At 37.3% G+C, this 20,516-nt stretch overlaps 1 protein-coding gene across 9 annotated transcripts in view; it reads left to right on the forward strand.

The window, feature by feature from the left end:
• The window catches only part of LOC136846488 (uncharacterized), a 66,191-nt gene extending 46,490 nt beyond the window's left edge, over positions 1-19,701 (forward strand). For 3 of the 9 annotated variants that reach the window (XM_067117324.1, XM_067117326.1, XM_067117327.1), the window contains 2 exons: positions 12,754-13,196; positions 17,003-19,701. In XM_067117324.1, the coding sequence (XP_066973425.1) occupies positions 12,754-13,196; positions 17,003-19,266 (2,707 nt within the window). In that variant the 3' untranslated portion in view covers positions 19,267-19,701. The other 6 variants (XM_067117332.1, XM_067117325.1, XM_067117329.1 and 3 more) reach the window with 6 other exon arrangements.
• The last annotated feature ends 815 nt before the right edge of the window (positions 19,702-20,516 follow it).

A 20,516-nucleotide genomic window follows, 5' to 3' on the forward strand; every position in this document is an offset into this window, starting at 1 on the left:
CCAGTCTTTTGAACATTACTAGTAGGAGTAGTGAGTGAGGGGCTATACTGTACAACTACCTGGGGGAAATAAACACTGTGTCCATTGACCCCGATGAGGGGGTATTGCTGTTAGTGCACCTCACGTGGTGCACTGTACGCATTATATAATGGTGTTTACAGCGTCCCCTCGGCCCCCGGCTGCATCCACATTTTAGCCTTTTATTTACCTCTGTTTCTGCTTCTTTTCCTCGGTCTTCCTGTCCAACCTTTCTATTAAATCTTATTGCAATTGAGGGAGTTTCTCCCAGTTCCATCTTTAGATCATTGTAATTCCTCTTCTTTTCTGTCTGAAGCCGTGAAGGGCTGTAAGTACTGCGGCACTTGGCTTGCCAGTCTAAATTTTATAAAATCGTCAATGTCCAGGGAACAGAAAGGTTTTCGTAAGATATTCAAATGTATTTAAATGTATGCAACTATTCTGCAGTAATAATGACTTTCACTTTCACCACTGCTGTCCATCGTCTCCATGATACCAGTGACGATGACTATCAGGAAAACTAAGAATGGATTCCTTTGCACAGAAAATCTGGCTCATAACTGAAAATATAAAAATGGAGATTGGCATTGACAAATGTGCAGTTGCAAATGCAGTAAAAGGAGTGACTGTTCAGAGTGAAGGAACCCAATTCACAAATGAGAGAACCATCGAGGATATGGGAAAGACTAGCTATAAATGCCCTGGAAATTTAGAGGCTGACAACACCACACACCAGCAAAAGAAAGTAAACATCAAAAGTGAATACTCCTGCAAGATTATGGTGATACTTCCATCCAAGCTCAGTGGTGGAAACATTGTGAAGGTAACCTGTACTGGGCTATTCCAGTACTGAGATATAGTGGAGGAACAGTAGACTGGACAAATGAAGAAATAGAAAACGTGGAAAAAACAAGAAAACTGATGATCACCATTATGGCACTACTGTATGTCCAAGAGCAGTGTGAAAGGCGCAACTTGCCAGGAAGGAAAAGAGAAAGAGGAAGGCAGTGTAGAATACTGTATCATCATCGAGAAAAGACACTTTGGCATCACCTTAAATACAGTAAAGATGAATGGTAAAAAACAGTTTAGAATGAAAAATTCATCTCTGTCGGCGAAAGACTGAAACGTATAAGGAAAGAATTATCTGCCAAAGAAAAGTGAAACTGGAAACCAAGCAAATGCCTGGCCAATACTAGAAGTGACTTGTGATGCAGTTATAGATGGCAGTTGGCAATGGTGGACTAAGGCAGAGCTCAAGAAGGAGATAGAAAGCATGTTGATGGCAGCACTGAACAAGGTACCACATACACAATATGTGAAAAATATAATAGATGGTCGACTGTCAACCTCACCTAAGAGCTGCTAATGCAAACGAAATATGGAGACCATCAACACCACACCATTAGTGAATGCCTGGCATTAGCTCTAAATGAACACAAGAGAGGCATGATACAGTCGGCAAGGTCTTTCACTGGAAGATCTGCAAAGAAAATAGCATACCATGTGGTATAATCACATACATGGAAAAATGCTGGAAAACGAAAAAATTCTAGGCACTCTGGGACTAAGATGTTAGGAATGACAAATATTACTGACTGGAAGGCTAGACCCGATCCTGGTAAATAAAGAACGCCAGAACTATTCCCGAGAACTTCAGGAGGAACCTAGAGAGGATAGAATGCAAAAACCTCGAACTTTGCTTGCTTCTGAAAAGTGTACTGCTCGCCACAACAAGGACAATTAGTAACGTGTTCAAATCCTAAGAAAAATTGGTTTAGTGGGGGTCAGATCCTAAGAATGCACGGTTGTAACAAATTTATTTTATTGCTCATATCCTGTATTACTGATAAATTAATCTTAAACGACGTAGAAATATACAGGTTCCCTACAGACAAGGGAATAAATATTCATAATCCTAACACACTTTGTTACTGTGAATGTATTATAAAGAAAAAGGTCAGGGTGTGAACCTTTTAGTTTTCATGTTGGAACAAGAATGGATATGGAATAGGCTACTTTAGCATGTTCTAAATTAAAATCAATGTTTGAAGCCGAAAAAATTTGTGCAGATTCAAAACAAAACATGTAAACATAAGAATGTGGTAGAGCGATGAGGTGGCATTTTCGAGGTCTGAAAGAATAGAGTTCAGCCCCTTGGTTCATCCCACAATCCCACGAGCGAGTTTGCACGTCTTCCTCACAGTCCAATCCCCACTAGAAAATAAAGGTGACATGACGTTGTACCCACGGCGTGGTTGTATCAGTGTGTTCCTGCCGAACGTTAGGTTCCATTATTATGTTCGAGAGAGAACCTTTTAACAGGGAATAAGTTTCAATTTGGCGAGTGCTATAGGTAGCGTGCCCATTTATTTGAGATGTGCAAAGGGGGACACCAGTATAAATTAACAAATACGTATATGCTATATATATATATATATATATATATATATATATATATATATATATATATATATATATATATATTTATATATATATATATATATATATATATATATATATATATATATATATATACATATTTTATATATATATATATATATATATATATATATATTATGTATATATATATATATATATATATATATATATATATATATATATATATATATATATATAGAGAGAGAGAGAGAGAGAGAGAGAGAGAGAGAGAGAGAGAGAGAGAATTTGCAGCTGCCTGATCTTTTTCATCCTGACATATGAGATTTATTCTTCCAAAAATTATATATTTAGATATACCCTGTATATACGAACATTTGAATAAATGAGAGAATATGACCCAGTCAGCATTTATTCAGAGCAAGTGTTGCTTTGGTTGAGTTTTGAGATAGTCATAGAAGTTAGCGCAACTCAGGTCGAAATTGCATTTCACTATTAGTGCAGACCTCAATGCAGTTACCTGCAAGTGGCTTTTCTCTGCTGTCCAAGAGTTTTTCATTAGGGAGAATACTCTCTCTGCAGGAGCACTGGACCTAGGGAGACACCGGCCAATCTCAACAAACTTTGAAATGTTTGTAAAAGGAATATTTTTATTACGAAAAGAGAGAAAATCTCCACCCATTTCTTATTCACTTCCGAATCATTGTCTTTCCATTCTTGCATCTTTTCATTTGTCAAAAGCTCCTTAACATACATAACCTTATCAAAAAGTTCATTGTCATCCTTCCCCTTCTAAATTTCGAAGCATCTTATTTATTAAGATTGGGATGAATAGCTCAGTTTTTCTTTCTGGCAGCTTCATTTGCAAAACTCTTAAAATACCAGAAACTTCCATCACAGAAACTTTTTGGGACTCGACCTTCAATGTGCAATCTTGTGTAATACTGTGTACAAAAAAAAAACACATTTCAGCAAACGGATCCTCAAAGAACTGTTTAAGAAGGCTGGGACATTTGTCCTGTGACAAAAAAAAATGTTTTCAAAGGTTTGAATAACTTCAGAATCCTCTCAATAGCTGGTCTTAAAGCAAGCCACCTTTTCTTACTATATCCTAAAAAATTTTGATAGTGTACTGTATATCAACATTTTCACAAATTTCTTTCAGTTGCTCTACTCTAACAGTATAAATGTAAAAAAATGAAAATAACTTCACTGTTATTACTTCTACATCTACAGGCTGACAGTCCGATGTAGCTTTCATACAGTCTAGATTTTGTTTCATCCGGTAAAAACTTATTTTTGCCTCCCTTCATGTTCCACCAAAGCATGATTTCTGTTGTCAGCACACAGTGACAACAGTTTAGAGAACAACTCATTAGAACTGAGAGTTTGTTTTATATAGTATGAAAGTATTCACTCGTTTCTCCACCTAGATTTTTAACTTCCAAAATTTTGACCTTGACACCACGGCAGGGCAAAAAATATCTAACCAATAAGGAACACAATTTAATATTACCATAATTAGAACCGTCACAATATAAAGTCACACAAATTATCTGAGACAAATCCTCTTTTCAGGATTCTCGGGCGTCAGGCAGGAAAACATTGTTCAAAACTGCCTCCGTTTTGGTGTGAGCGCTTGCAAACGAATTGTCAAAACACTTTTTAATAAGCTTGGCAGTGCAGTCCATAGAACGGAGTGAAAAGTTGTGTTGCATTGCATGATAAACCCAAGTTCCTTCTGCTGCTGCCAAATTCTTTTCTTTCTCTCCAAATCCTTCCTTCTGCAGGAATGTGGTCATTGACTTGCTTGAAGAGGCGGAGGCATCAGCGCGCTTATGCCTACTAGTCTTTAAATGACGTTCATTATCATATTTTCCACCATTTGTTACCGAAAAGTACATGCATTTTAAACACTTGACATCACTCACTTTTTGCATTTTTTTATGAAAGTACACTTCCTTTTGGATGCCATGATGTCTTCCTCTTTTGAGTACTACTTGATTGCTAATTGACTACCAACACGTAGTAGCTGGACTTCGCCATACACGGACGAGTGCAAGAGAGGTTACTACTAGTCATATCATACGTGTATAAATGGTGCGTTTGTTTTCATTTTCTTTTATTTGTCTAAAGAAAATGGAGCACAGTTCATACAGTCTGCGACCTAGCTTATCTTTGAACAATTAGCAGTTTATTATGACTTGCATATGCAATGGGGGACACATAGCGGGCAAATTCCGTAAAGGGGGACATTAGTACGTCCCCCAAAGGTAGTGATTTTTAGGGGGACAGAGATTCGAAATGGGGAACTGTCACCGCAAAGGGGGACGTCTGGTCACCCTGCCTATAGACCGAGAGGTGAGACGGTCGAAGTTGAAGTAAGAACGGGCATTTTCAATTCCCGAATGACGAATGAGCAGGCGTGCTAAAATATTGCTTACAAGCGGTATTTAGAACTATGATTGCTGAACGCAGAAGGATCTCTTTTTATGTGTATTCTTTGATCATTTAATTAAAATCAAAAGAACTGAATCATGACGAGTCCCTCAGAAGGACAATACCTGAAGAAAGTAATCAGAATTATGTTAGAAATATTGATCGTCTGGGTATACGAACTTTAGTAGATTTGTTAGATTAAGACTGTCGATGATCAGATGGTGTACATTGCCTTTCCTCTGGGCATGTTAAATAAATAACGATTCAGCTGGGTAGCGCTCCCTGAGACTCAAAACAATACATGTTTCTTCCCACGAGTTTTGTCGAAACCTTGCATACACTCAAGGCTACCAGCCAGAGAGTACAAAAGACTAATCCCATTTGAGTTTAGTGATGACCAACGCCATGTATGGCACTTGTGGGAAAAGAAATGCGTAGATCCAGTTCCCTACGCATAGAACCTGGAGATGCCATCACGCTCAAACGCCTAAACACAGTTCGAAATTGTGATGTAAATATTCTCTGAAAAAAGAGAGGTGGTCATAGGGAATGAAAACAAATCAACTGTAGACTTGACACTTCTTGCGGAGCTGTTAAGAACTGGTATAAAAGAGGTATAAAATGAATTATTAAACACCCGTGCATTATATACATACACACACACACGCACACACACATATATTATATATATATAATTTTTCCTTTGTAGTCAACTGAGAGGAGTCAGAGAGCGCGTTCGACATACACGTCAGTTAGCCTTTGCTAGGGCTGAAGAAGCCATAGGAATCCGAGCACTCCGCCATTACACCAGAAACATCGATTTATTTCAGTTTTGTTCTCATTTGGTCGTGTTCTGGAGAGGACCTTGCTTAAACAGGATCACGTTTACACTGCGGAGTGATAAATGAGTTCAGTGGCCTAATGTCAGTTTAACATGGGTAATCGTAGTGTGTACCACCTGAGAGAAATCTCGTCTCAATAGATTCCTTTGCATTTATTTCACGATTCTACCTCGACGGATTCTCTGTTCTGTGAATGGAAAGGAACAGGCAGAGAGCAGAAGATGGAGGAAAGGGTTCCTGCCATGCAGTGGAAGGGTTTGACCAGCGACCTTAAATATGTGGATTAATTTATCCAGGTAAGAACAAATGTGGTGTTTTATGTAGAGATCCCAGTAATCTGTATGTTCACTGTTTCAGCTACGAACATCTCCACAGATGAACTTAAAGTGAATGCAGACCCGATTAAACTCTCCTTCTTTCTATAGCTTTGAAGTTTCCCTGCGTTACTCATAAATGTCAAAAATATAAAAATTTCTGTAATAGACCATACAAAATTTGCCCTAGAATTTGGTTCAAATTAGAATCTGCACCGTACTGAATGAAAAAGAATATGTGGCCTACTTTTTTTTTTTTTACAAACGTCTAAATTGATACGTAATCAAAACGTCTCCTTAGGCATTTACACTATTTATTTTCTTTATAAATTCATCCATACATTCAAATAGGATACGGGGTCTTTTTAAGAAAACTTGATATAATGACAGGTCTCATTTATTTGTTTACTTCACAGATCTCATACAAATTCTGCCTATATTGAGGACTGCACGAGACTTGAGTGTAAGGCGACTATTTCCATTTTTTCGATCTCAGTTTGAAGTCCAGTGGGCTACACATTGCCTCTTATACCCTCTTACACTTTACCACACTTAAGGCTCGCCCTAAGGCCTGGGCCTGCCGGGCTGGCATAAGGCCAGTTACATTTGTGGGTAACCTAATTCCAACCACCAACCTTGTTTACAATTTTGAATGCTTACGCCATTGGCCGTGATCGCGATTCTTTTGAAGTTTCCGTAGGGTAATGGAACTCAGTTTGCACAACAGCGCAGTCAAAAATCCTCTGCGTAATAGGCATCCCAGTTTCACATTGCTGCTATGAACAGGCCCCAGCTATTGCTTACCAACTATAGAGATAGATCCATCTGTTTGCTATTGTCTTCAAAGTCATTTTAAATAATCCAGGTGTCCTGACACATACCTACCTTTATAGAAAATTGGTGTTTTGGAAGATATACTGTGCTCTTGAAAATGGCCAATCAAGTACTATATGCATTATTATTATAACCTATAACAAAATTCTCTTTGGACAAGAGGTAGTGGACTGTCTTGAATTATGCAAACTTGTTATCAACGTTAAATTATTTTATAGTGAGGTATCCGGCAAGGTTACTTTAGTTAGAAATAAATCTCCAAATGTATTTTTTGCCGCAATAAGTACCTATTCATACAAACGCGTATGTATAAGGAAAATTATCTGTTTGGACGTTCTTGTTTACACTTATGATATTGATTATTTTCATGTGTATCATGTCATTGTAAGGTTTGAAATACGCCACCTGAAAATGTTATCGAGAAGCACACCGGGTTTCTGGTAAGACGTAACCTAATTCGCCCAAGGACAGCGCTCATGGCAGGAACTGACACACTTTATGTTGTAAAACACTGTTTCCTTTCACAATTCTGTTGTGATCGGCACATTCCATAATTATTAGATTTTTTTATACCTACTGTGCATTTCAGGGCTTGTCCAATAGATTTTCGTCGATAAAATTTTTACAAAGCATCGGATATGGATCGTATTTTGGAAATAGTATTTTGAAGCCAAAGCCTAATTGGCAAAAATATCCAGGGATGTCTAATTAAGGCACTTATCAGAATTAATCAAAGAAATTTAAAGGGAAACTGGAGTAAATTAAATAAGCACCCAGAGAGAGGCTAGTTGTGACGTAAACTATGACATCAGACGTAATAGCAGGGTTCCCAATAGTATGATAATGATCGTAGAAACGCAAATATTTGACCCTCTTGTACAATAAGCAATTCCTTGAGTAGGATTTGCAATAATTATCGAAATTTTATTTCCTCTACTTCCATCGAAAGTTCTTCACTTATGGTCTGCTCAAAGCGCAAGACTGATTCACACAAGGCTGGCTGGCTTAATCTTGAACAAACAACAGCATATCCTTTTACATAATTTCATATTACAACATTTGTTTTTTTATTTCATATTTCCTTCAGTTTCAATAAAATTCAGTATAATCAATGGATTAGTGAATTATAAGTTACGAGTATCATTCAGCACTACAATGTAGTTATAAGTAAATGAAATACATACACACACATATATATATATACATATATATATACATATATATATATATATATATATATATATATATATATATATATATATATATATATATATATATATATATATATATACACACTAAACAATGTAAATGAAATAATCAAAATAACTGAAATTTGAAAGAATGAGTAATTTCAAATCCAAAACAAATAAACAGATAAAACCTGGAATACACAGACTCACTGATAACCACTCAACAACCCTACAACAAACATTAGCGTCAGTTCCAGCAAATGAATGAAGCGTATAGAAACAACAAAACTGACGCAGAGGCACACAAATAAAATAATGAAGGGGGGAGCAGTGTGCTATACCAAGCACTGTGGATTTAATTGATCATGCATTAAGGAAGTTAAGGTTAGAACACTTGCGTTATGTTACATTCATTTAGCAGGACTAAGCAGGTACACGTGAACCGGAGCTTTTGAGGAGACAATATGAAGCTACAGAAACTCCAGGGTAACAATGGTTTTCACGGAGAGTGTCACTGTAAGACTTCGTGCATATTTCAAGTTAAAGGAAACGTGAATTGCTCCATGGAACTATATTAAAAAATTAATATTCTCATTTGATGCCCATTCCCTTATTGTACTCTGCTTAGATCGGCTCATCAAAAAGATGAGAGAGAGAGAGAGAGAGAGAGAGAGAGAGAGAGAGAGAGAGAGAGAGAGAGAGAGAGAAGTATGCTAGATTTAGCTAAGTTTCCCTTTAAATTTCGATGATTTACTCTGATAAGTGCCTTAATTATCCACATTAGACATCGCTGCACATTTTTGCCAATTAGTCTGTGGCTTCAAATAGCTATTTCCAAAATACGATCCATATCCGATGCTTTGGTCAGATTTTACGACGAAAATCTATTAGACACGGCCCTGAGATGCACGGTAGTCATTGCTGGTGTTGTTATTTTAAGCACAAAGTGCTGGCACAGGCTCTTGATCCAAAAGGACCCCGTAACCGATATGACGGCATTAATATTCTAGGCTTATGCATCTTATGAAAGTTTCAAGATTACGCCAGGCATTTCTGCAATAATATATCATATAATCAAAGTCATGAATAACGCTTAATATATTTAAACTGGGAATACTGAATAATAAAAAAACAAGATCTTTGTAAATAAATTTTCATACACAGGCAACAATCTAAACATGCAATAACGCAAGCGTTTTAACGAGTTTTTTTTTTTTAATTAGAATCACCACTACATTCAAAATGATGGCTGCGAAGTCACGAATCACGAACACTCATTCCTAGGTGTTCGTCGCTGAATTTGTGGAAAGAGTCACTGACGAAAATGTTTCTCTGTGTTCCCACACTTCCAGAGTTTTCCCCTCTTCCTCCCTTGTTCATTTCAACAACGTTCACATCGAGAAACCTTACTAAAGCTCTCCCATCTCTGATGGTCGGACTTTGATCTTCAGATATCTATGGTAGCGTACCTCTTCTCTTTCAAGTGAAGCACTGATTAGTTGTAGGTCACTCTCTGGATTTCAATTATTTTTGGAAGTTTACTGGTGCTACTTTGGCCTGTTAAATAGAAAGTTTTACTGGTGCTACTTTGGCCTGTTAAATATGTGTCATCTCCGAGGTGCTAGTACTAAACATGGAGGAAGTTCAACGGGAAGCCGTGTTTAGCACTAGCCCCTCGGGGATCAAAGTATGATATACACCCATTTCTATATTGTGGTCGACAAATTATATTAATAAATGATATCTTTGATCACGAGCGGCTAGTACTAAACACGGCGTCCCATTGAGCTTCCGCCATGTTTAGTACAAGCACCTTGGAAGTGACGCGTAGATAACAAGCCAAATTAGCACCGTGTTACTCGTCTCAGTCCAGTTTTGCTATGACTGAAGATGACATTTCTCTCGGGATTATTTCTTTGTTTTCTATAGTATGCCATCTTTCAAAGATCTGAGTGATTCGCTTGCTGTGTTGCTGTGTGGGATAGTTTCATCAGCTTCATTGATGTCAAATGTTCCGGTAAATATACCTAGATCTGCTGCACGGGTTTGCCAGATAGTATCAGATATGGCTTCAGGTACCTGATCATACAACATATGTTTTTAAGTTTATTATTGTAAAGTAGATTAAACCTTCTTAGTGTTTGACGCGGTATTACTAGTAACTAATTTTTCTGAAAAAATTTATTCCAAGCATATTACTACATTCTCGAAGTACTTATTATAACTGTTTAAATGGTTCTTTTCACTTGTAGATTGCTTAATAGCCGTTAGAAAAAAAAAACACTGAAATATGCCGCTAGTCAACTGTATTACTACTCTCAGTCCATGGGTTAATATCTTAACTTTCATAGTTGTTCAGGAATACAAAACCTTTGGGTTAATCATATTGACTTCAGGTAAACTTTTTTAATTCCCATAGCACCGTAGGCTACCTTGCCATGCACCAATAGATCAGGTTTTAGTAATCATTCATCCATTGTTTCGAAAGTTATGGTAGGTTTAGCCTAGGCTAGCTGTCTTGGGATGCTATAGGCCTTCCTCTATCACTCTTTATGGAAATTATCGACCTACTTTTTCTAAGCTTGTGTCAAGTTAGGCTTGGGTTATGACAGAAAAAGTAACATCAGTACTGAAGCTAGTAGCTCATTCCGAAATTAATTTTTCTCTAGATTAACGTTGGTGGTTAGGCTATCCCCACTTAACAAACTCATCCACCGACTCCGCCTAACTTAGCTTTTGACTGCCTTGGGAAAAGTAATTCAGTAATTACCTAATAAGAACGTGAAGCATTCTTCATTTCTCTGGATGAACTAATTTGCGGGTTTTGTGCTACCACCATTGCTGGGGCATATCAGCTGTTTTCATGGTTTACCTAGTACCTACACACTTCTGTCTAAAAATGGAGGGTAACCGCTAATGGAAATTGGGATATTTGTATGAGAAATAAACAAAATGAGAGTAATGAGTGGTCATATTGATGAAGAAATGAGCTCACGTGCACAAGGGAAGCACTCAAAAAATCAGAGAAGTCAGAACACACGAGATCATTGCAAATGCAGAGAAATTCTCAGTTGAACGAAAGGAAGAAGCGGGAATGTAGACAAGCAGTGTTTAACCCTAAATGAAGCGATAAACCTTTATGTTTAAGGATCATAAGATTGAGAGAGAAAAATGGGCTCAGGGAGTGAGTCCGCTGTCTAGCATCAGAGGGAAAGAAAGTGTGTATATATATATATATATATATATATATATATATATATATATATATATATATATATATATATATATATACACATACACACATATATATATATATATATATATATATATATATATATATATATATATACGATGTAATCCACGAGAAAACGACGGAGAAACCACAGAGGAAGGAAGGAAATACAATTCTTAATTTGTCCCAACAGTTTCGCCCTCCATCAGGCCATTATTGACTAATCATTTTAAGGAAAGTATACCCCGGACATATATGTTTCAAGATTTGCATAAAGTAAAAATAGTAAATGGTGTTTATAGCTATTACAGACTAACATAAAATATCAATTATTGTTTATACCTAGTTCGTCCAGCAGAAAAGGTTAACAGCCTAGTGAAGGTAAACAGGTAACTGAGTGAGTACTTAGGACAATATTATTAATAAATAATTTATACTGATTTTTCATTATATGAAGAAAGAGCGGATGCCTTGTATAACCCTACACTGCTTTTAAAGTTATTGTTCTCACGATATTGAATACAGGCTGTTTCTATTAAATTTTCTCACGATAAAATTCTTGTTTCTGAATAAAATTTTTGTCTTAGGCCATTGAATTGGCCAAAGACAAGCTCTAACGTGGTTACTAATGGCACTAGCTCTCTGATCAGCAACGATGCTTCACTTACGCTGTGCTATGTTTTTCAATAGTTTTTGCTGATTTACGATATAAAATTCATTGCACCCGTAAGGAATTTTGTACACAACCCTGTTTTCGTGTATGGGGCTATTTCTTACAACTTCAGCCAAGTTCAGAAAACTGGTATTCCATGTGATGATAGTATGACAAATGCAAGTGTTTGCTGATTTAGTTGAATTTTTAACAATCAAAGTTCAGCCACTGGTATTCGGATGGGAAAATGCAATAGTTGAATTTAATAATCAAAGTGGGAGGACAGTATGACAGAAGACTGGCACATGTATGACAAAAACAGTATATTGCTATCACATTTCGTAATAAGATATTTAATAGCACCCCTATTTACAGTCTTCGTAATTATTGATTTAATACGATGCAATTAGGTGAACTAAAAGTGCAAAGAAAAAGTTTTACCTAAGTGCATCTGCTTTTCATTCTGTTTTCAGATGACAGAAACAATGACAAAACGAGTATTCAGTGTCACCTAGACTATCAAGACCTTAATCAGTACTGTTACATTTCTTAGTGAAAATGGACACAGTTCCTTTGTATATCTTTAACTATACGTACACTTCCTCTAATCTGTTTTGAAATGTTTTCCTCTATTGTCTAGGTAATTCATTTTATTCATTAATTTTACTCAGTAAATGACCGACTCTATTCACAAACGCAGATTCACGTTACCAGGTGAAATCAGTTTGCATGTGTGATATTCAAAGCAAAGAAGTGCATTAATCCCTTCAGTTAATTTACTAATTTTGATTTTATTTTATGTTCGTTTTATTTTACTGTCCTTCATTTGCAGGCAACAAAGCAGCAGCAGAGGTTCCCAAATGCCAGCAGCCGCCCATTCTTCCATCCCTCCTCCAGGACCGCCCTCGCGGCCAGGTGTGTTGAAGTTCCGCCCATCATCTCCCCTTAATAACGCTTCTTCAGCCAGTTCTCCCGCTGCTACTGCCGTCTCCTCCCGTTTCTCCCCTGCCCGCCTTGGCCATAAAACTGTTGCTAATGCCCCCCCTAGTTCTGCTGCTGCTTCCGCTAAACTCGCTGGAAGATGTAGTAGATCTGCTGCTGCTGCTGCTGCTGATGCGCGAGCAACAAGTTCCGGTGGTGGACGAGCCAGGGACGAAGGTGAGCGGGGCCATGAATCCAGCGCAGCCATGACGCAAAGGGCACTTGAAGGGTTACCTGTCCCACCCCCCAGCAGATTCAAGCGCTTCACCTCATTCCTTTGGAGTTCGAAGAGAGGTGAGTGCTGCCTGTGGCTACAGCCTCAAAGGACAAGGCTGGCCTCCCCTGGAAAGGTTTGAGAACTTGAATAGTTTTAAGACGGCCGATTATTTCAATTCATTCATTCATTATTCATTCATTCACGAACACGTTTTGAACAAAAGGGATACAAAATACAAGGGCGAGTACACCAGTATGTGATTAGAAATATTTGTAAAAAAGGGAGTTATGAATATAAACAATTGACGGACTGTGAGCTAATTTCTTATAACTATTTCGGCCGTAGGCATTTTAATCATGTAGAATTGCTCGTAACTGCCGTAAAAATAGTACACAGACACAGACAGACAGATACACACACACACACACACACATATACATACATATATATATATATATATATATATATATATATATATATATATATATATATATATATATATATATATATATAAATTAAACATTATATATATATAAAATGCAAATTAAACATTAAATGCTATATTACCATTTGCTCTTTTTTTCAGAAGAATAGCAAAAGATTCCAAATCGACTCTATGATACCTGAAAAGGGTGACTTCCATCATTACATCTATAATTATAGAAACACTCACGAAAAACTTTAAAGGAACTGGTATCAGCGCAATTTCCAACGGATTTCGTTATTCAGCAGTAGCCTGATTTGTATTTAAATTTAACCAAACATATTTTTGGCAAAATTTGTGACATAAAACTGCTGTCAGATAAAACGTGAACATTAACTATGTGGCAATAGCATTTCCTCTATTTGTTGACCTCACTAAGTGACTTTATCGAGTTAAATGAATGGCTTTGACTAATCAAAAGGATTGTAATATTTTAAAAAGCCTGTATTATTATTATTATTATTATTATTATTATTATTATTATTATTATTATTATTATTAGTTTGATGGCGCGCGCTACGCTGCTGCGAGGGCAGGAGAGTGGATGTGTCATGTCTCCCCTACCCTCCCGATCCCCTACCTACACAGCCCCCACCCGGGGCGGACAAACAGGTTTGCAGGAAGAAGGTGGATGTGTCATGTTTCTCCCCTACCCTCCTGATTCCCTATCTACGCCGCCCCCACCTGGGCCGGACAAACAAGATCCACTCGGATTTTATTGAATGGAACCCACATCATCTATGACCATGCACAAGATCTACGAAATCACAGCATGGAAAGACTTAGCAAAGCGTGACCCAATTCTTTTCTTCTACGCTCTTCTCAATGTTTTGAATCTTATAAATCTTGATGAAGATAGGCATTAAAAAAGAAAAAAAAAAGAGCGATATCGATTTGTTATCGGGAAAAGGGGTTAAAGTGTGTCATCATTATTTATCGGACTTATTCTAATTTGTTAATTTATTTCACCGGAAGAGGCTTCATCAGATTTTCCATAGGATTCGTTCTAATAGCAGAGTAAAATTCCTAAGATTAGTAGCAAGAACTTCGACAATCCTTGACATGCTCCGGAATACCGAACAAAATAATGGCCAATACCGAAAAATTACTTATGAAATGGTTCGAGCAATGTCTTTTATTTATTTATTTTTTTCATTATCATTCCTTCACGTTATAAGCCAGGCATTCAAACGCATGTTATATCTTACTAGATCTCATAACGCTGGCTAGAGTTCAATCTTATGAAATTTCTACTTAATTCCTCTTCTTTGTGGGAGTTCGGAAAATCCCGTGACGTTACTCTCGATGTCTGTAAAGTATTTACCAGTTTAGCATAAGGGTTCCAAGCCCTACTTACTATTTATGACTAATTTTCTTTTATGAGCTCGTTTCCAGCTTCTTTATTTAACATTATATCCGATGTTGTTTACGTTGCTGGGAATTGTCTTATCTCTTTTACAATCGCAAAAAATATTCCTGAAGAGCTTTCAGGCAAATGCCAGTTGAAGTCGCCTTTGCTAACTAGCTGATATCTCTACTGCAAGGGGAATAGAATCAACTGGTTTAGACAGCCTTGAACCAGTAAGAATGAGTGACTAATAACTGGTCCAGACTTGGCCACTACAGCCAGGATAATATGTACTTGTAAAACAGAACTGACAGGATGAAATGATCATGTCTTTTGCAAGTCACACTCGTTTAGTAAAGACTAATGTTTCCCTAAGTAGGTAAATTTCCTAAACGCAATTCGAAAGTCGCTAAAAATCAATGCCTTAAAGTTCGAAGGACCTTAATGAGACTAGCAGATATATATTTTTTGTGTCTTTACATGTTATTCTGATAGAATCTCGAGAGAAATCTGGTTTCATTGTCATAGGACGTTAAGCTAATTATACAGGAAATACTCACAGCATCTGTTCAACTATCAATCAACCAACAGTGTGGTTGATTTGGCACAAATACCATAAAAGCAGAAAAAGTGATTGAAACAGGACCACAAACAACACTTAGACTTGAAACCCTGAAACAATCTGCCGACCTCAGTGGTCCATTCCATTAAATAAAAAAAAAAACTGTCATGCATTTGCTTTTACAGGTCATGGAACAGTCACTGGATAGTTGCGGCACTCTTATGTTTACTGTATGCATCATAATTCTGCATTTTTTGTTTCGAAGAGATCTTCGGAGTTTTGCCAGTAATTTGATGTTTCCCCTCTCTGATTCAGGAAGCTCTGGACTACTACAGTAATGAAAAATAATTCCCTTGAGACCTGCAGGAACAAGACGTCGACAAAAACGAGTGAATTTTGGTTGCTGTAATTCATATTTTCTCTGTCAAATTGAGCGTGTGATGCAATAAGGCTGGCAAAAAATGTTGGTCACATCTGTTTATCTCAAAAGTCGAGTGTTTAATATTTCTTAAATTATTTCTTAAAGGAAGTAACGATCCAAAATATGCAAATATCTTTGAGCAAAAGTGAAATGGGATTATTGTGATGAACGGGTTATTAAAATGCTGCATCAATTTCTTGATGACAAGGCTGCACTAGGGTTCAATAAAGTTATCGAAGTTATTCATGAAATGTTTTCTAGTCAGAGTATTCAGTTCGCTTTTTATATATTCAATTTGCCATGGTGTGTTTGGTTTTTTTTTTTAACCGATCGCCTTACAGCGACCCCGACCTTTAACCTCTGTCCCACATTCTTCTTGCTTTTTTAGGTGGGAAAACGAAAGTTGAACAAGAGTAAGCATGATCGTTCACACAGGTACATCACCGTTATAGTTATTTGAATGATTCAGTTCTTATATGAGGACTGACTGCAATTCGTCATAACTATTACGTTATCTTGAGTTTGAACACATTTCTACCCGTTTATGTTGACGAGGCAATGCAAAGAAGTACTGAATAAAGCCTTGAATTTCGAAACTGAGTTAAGTAAGGGTATGAATTTTTTGCAAACTAATGCTTTTCAGAACAGGGAAACTGATGATTAATTTGACCTTAAAATTCGATCATTGCAGAAGTCCATATGAGACTCCCTTTAAATGTTGCTATTTTCATTCAGTCTAAGATATATGAAATGTATATTAGCAAATAGATATTACTTGAGAGCTGTTTTCAGAAGTTTTTGTAGGCTGCTATTATATAATACGATTGTCAGTAAGAAAATATTGTTTCTTTTTTTATTTCTTTGATCTTGTTTACTAAGTATTTCAAACGCCTCGCATGGCTTAGAGATGACCTACATATTTATTAAATTTCCTTATCTATATTTAATAGAAAATAGCGAGTAAATCACATAATTTCTTGATTTAGCTGAAATTTCTTGAAAAGATTTAATCGATACTTTTTTCCAGGTATTTCACTGAACTATAGTAATGAAAACTGATTTTTTCAGAGAGGAGAAAATCTGGTGAAAACAAGAAAAATGAGAAAGAAAAACTGAACAACCAATCGATCTCCAAAGAAAGGACAAAGTCTCCAACAGCGCATCAGTCACCGGAGTATATTGCTGGAAATTACGGGTCGCCTTCCGTGGGTGCAAGGAATGCTTGGGGGTCTCCAACCCGTCAGTCAGACGAAACAGCCGCAGTAACAACCAAATCTGACAAGGGCCCTTGGAACCGAGATGCCCGAACTCGAAAATCTTTCAGGTTTTCCGGTCATATTACAGATTCTGGCGCTGAGAGAAACGTGCTGCCGCTTTGGTTAGAGGAAGCAGGCGGTGCCAGGCAAAGTGGGCAGAATTTCAGCTGCAACAGAAATGAAGTGGGTTCCAACGATGTTTCTTTCGAGTCAAGGTGGGATTCTCTGAACGGTGGGAACAAGAAGCAAACGCAAGTGTTCACTGTCCGTCCGCCTGGATGGGAGGACGTCGACCAGCATGTGAGACAAAAGAGAAAAAAGCCAGTCAAGAAAAACCCAAGTTTTTGCCCCTCGTTTACAATTAATGAGGCTCCGAAATGTAGCTTAGAACCAAAGCCACCTGCTGACATCCGCCCCCTTTCTCCTCCTCGGATTGTTACCACAGAAGTTCCGCTCGTGACTGCCATGGGTCCTGTCAATAACAACACGCATGATGCTTTCAATATGACTGAGTTATCTGCCAATGTTGACAGTGTTACTGTAGGTTCTTTCTTGCAAGATGAGGTGCAGTTTTCGATGTCAAATCTTGCTTCTCATTCAGCTTCAAACTCCCCAGCCAGGACGCCATCACAATCATCAACCTCTGCAATTACAGATCGACATCTTTGGGCTTCATCAGACAGCTTTATATGTGAAGACTTCTCTTTTTGCAAAGGCGTTCCACCAAAGAAACCTAAGGAAGAGAGACTATCACAGCATTCTCCTCCAAGATCCTTTTCTCAAGTTTTACTGAATCCACAAAACATGAATGAACAACATCTCACAGGTCACGATGATTTGTATGAGGATTTAGATGTACAGTTGAGTGGGGAATCTTCCTTTAAAACGTCAGTTGATCAAGTATGCTGTGAAACAGAGGGTACAAGTTACAATTCTTTACATACACCAAACTCTAACAAGAATGTAATAGGTTTCGAAGCATCGTGCCATTTAGATGCTGAAAACATAGCTGAAGGAGATTCTAGTTTCCCAGTGGCATCCAATTGTATAACATCCCAAGTGGAGCCAACCTACCAGGAGGTATCTTCTTCTCCTTACAGGGTCAAAGAGGATTCCTTTCGTGACAATTGGATCAGGTTTGATTGTGAATCTCTGAACAACTTAGCAGGATCTTCTACTGGCGTTAACTATGATAGTGCTGGGAGCACAATCTCTAAAGGTGATGATATTGATTTTGTGCACCAGTCAAATTTTGATATGTATGACGGGAACCCATTAGATCCTGTTACTTCACCTACCTCACCTGTATTGTATAGAAATTTTAGTGGTAGTACGCTTAACCTTGTGGAACCCCGTTTGCACCAAACACCTGAGATTTATACCGGCCAGCTAGTTAGACATTATTCAATTAGAGGTAAGCGGGCTGGCAAACGAGTCACTAGAACTGTTAGTCAAAAAATGAAACCAGCTGAATATGGAAAGCTGACAGAACCTGTTGCCCCTATGTTTTCGAAGGCTGCTCTTACTATGACTTCTGGGCCAGGGTTGTTTGAACAAAGTACCACCCTGCCAATAGACAAAGCAGTGGACAGTGAAGAAGATGCTCAAGTCGAAGAAACAGAGAAAGAACAAAAGCTAGAATTGCCAAAACCGACTGCAGGCAATTCAGACTTGAATCAAACAAACAACTCGACTCTCTCTCCTGGTTTGCCAAACAGAGCCGGATCACTAAGAGTGCCACGTCTGCCAAGCATATTTTTGCGCCGGTCTCTATCTCTCAATGCTCCTAAAGTGAGCAGAGGTGAAGTGCCTTTCCAGCGATTGCCCGAAAGGAAAGGATCTTTCAGGAAGGCTATGGGTGCAATAGCAAGAAGTTTCCGACGAAGGCCTGGTGAAAGAGTTCAGACCAATGAGGTGTCGAGTCACATCGCAGAAAAGGCTTCTAGTAGTGCCCCTCCCTCGCGTTTGCATCGCAGTGGTAGCACAGGGTCTTCTTCCAGACAAATACCAAAGGCACCTAGGTTGCCTCGCAGAACCATCAGCCATAAACAGAACTCGCCAAATGAACCAAAATGAAGGACAGATGATCTCGTGTAGTGTTGGTGCCAATTTGATCTTTACTGTTACTGTTGCTGTTGGCATTGCCTTGATTATCATTAATAGCAATTTTTTATAATAAACATGGTCATCCTTATTATTCTGAAAACACTGTACATTTATGATAAACACCATATGATCATTCAAAATCAAAATGAAAGTTAAAGGTAAAAATGGCTGCAAAACAAAAAATGATTATCATCCCGCGGAAAAATGGATGTTAGTGATAATTTCTGCAAAGTAACAAGAAACCCTGTTTTTTTTTAAGTATCCATGCTTGAAAATATATGACATCGAATCAGCAAGAAAAAAAAGAGACCTGGGGGACGAATATATTCTCGCTCGTGCGTATGTATGCATCGAGAAATCTTTGATTTTTGTTGTCACTCCAACAGCAATAACAAGCAGAACATATTTCCTTTATATGTTGTAAGTACCTAATGCTATGTTGTAATATAAATATATTATATATAAACATGTATGTATATATATATATATATATATATATATATATATATATATATATATATATATATATATATATATATATATATATATATATCTATTTATATTATATTATATATATATTTATATATATTATATATATATATATATATATATATATATATATATATATATATATATATATATATATATATATATATATATATATATATATATATATATATTCAGTGGAGACATAAACTGCCCATGTAAATGAAACTGGGAAATAGCAGAAAAACTTTATTTTCAGAGTATCTCTGTATCTTTTGAGGCAGCTATGCTCCTAGTAATATATAATGGCTTTACTTACAGCAGATGAAGTTTTTAGATAACAGGCAATTATGGGATATGGGGTCCATAAGGTTCCAGCCGAAGCTTGGCGATGTGGACTGCTAATCTTTAAAATAGGATCTGATAAGCTCTGGTCAGTTCCATCCGGTTCCATGACCTTTGGGGTGGATGTTATCAGACTTCTTAACTAAAACTGCTTCAAGCCCCTGAACTTTTCAGTAGCACATACCTCCCTTGTTGGGACATTTTCAGGGTTATTTGGGGCTGGTACTACCCTTATAACCACAGCAAACACCCTTCTTCCCACTAAATAAATGACAATTTTCATCTGCATTTCCCACCAATTGATGGTGTTCAGATTTTCTCTGCGACAGGTTTTAGTTCTGTTAAACTCACGAAAGATTTATTGCACTCCCTACGCTGTATGATTTTTC

The sequence above is a fragment of the Macrobrachium rosenbergii genome, chromosome 15 (genome assembly GCF_040412425.1).
Source record: "Macrobrachium rosenbergii isolate ZJJX-2024 chromosome 15, ASM4041242v1, whole genome shotgun sequence".
NCBI classification, from domain to species: Eukaryota; Metazoa; Arthropoda; class Malacostraca; order Decapoda; family Palaemonidae; genus Macrobrachium; species Macrobrachium rosenbergii.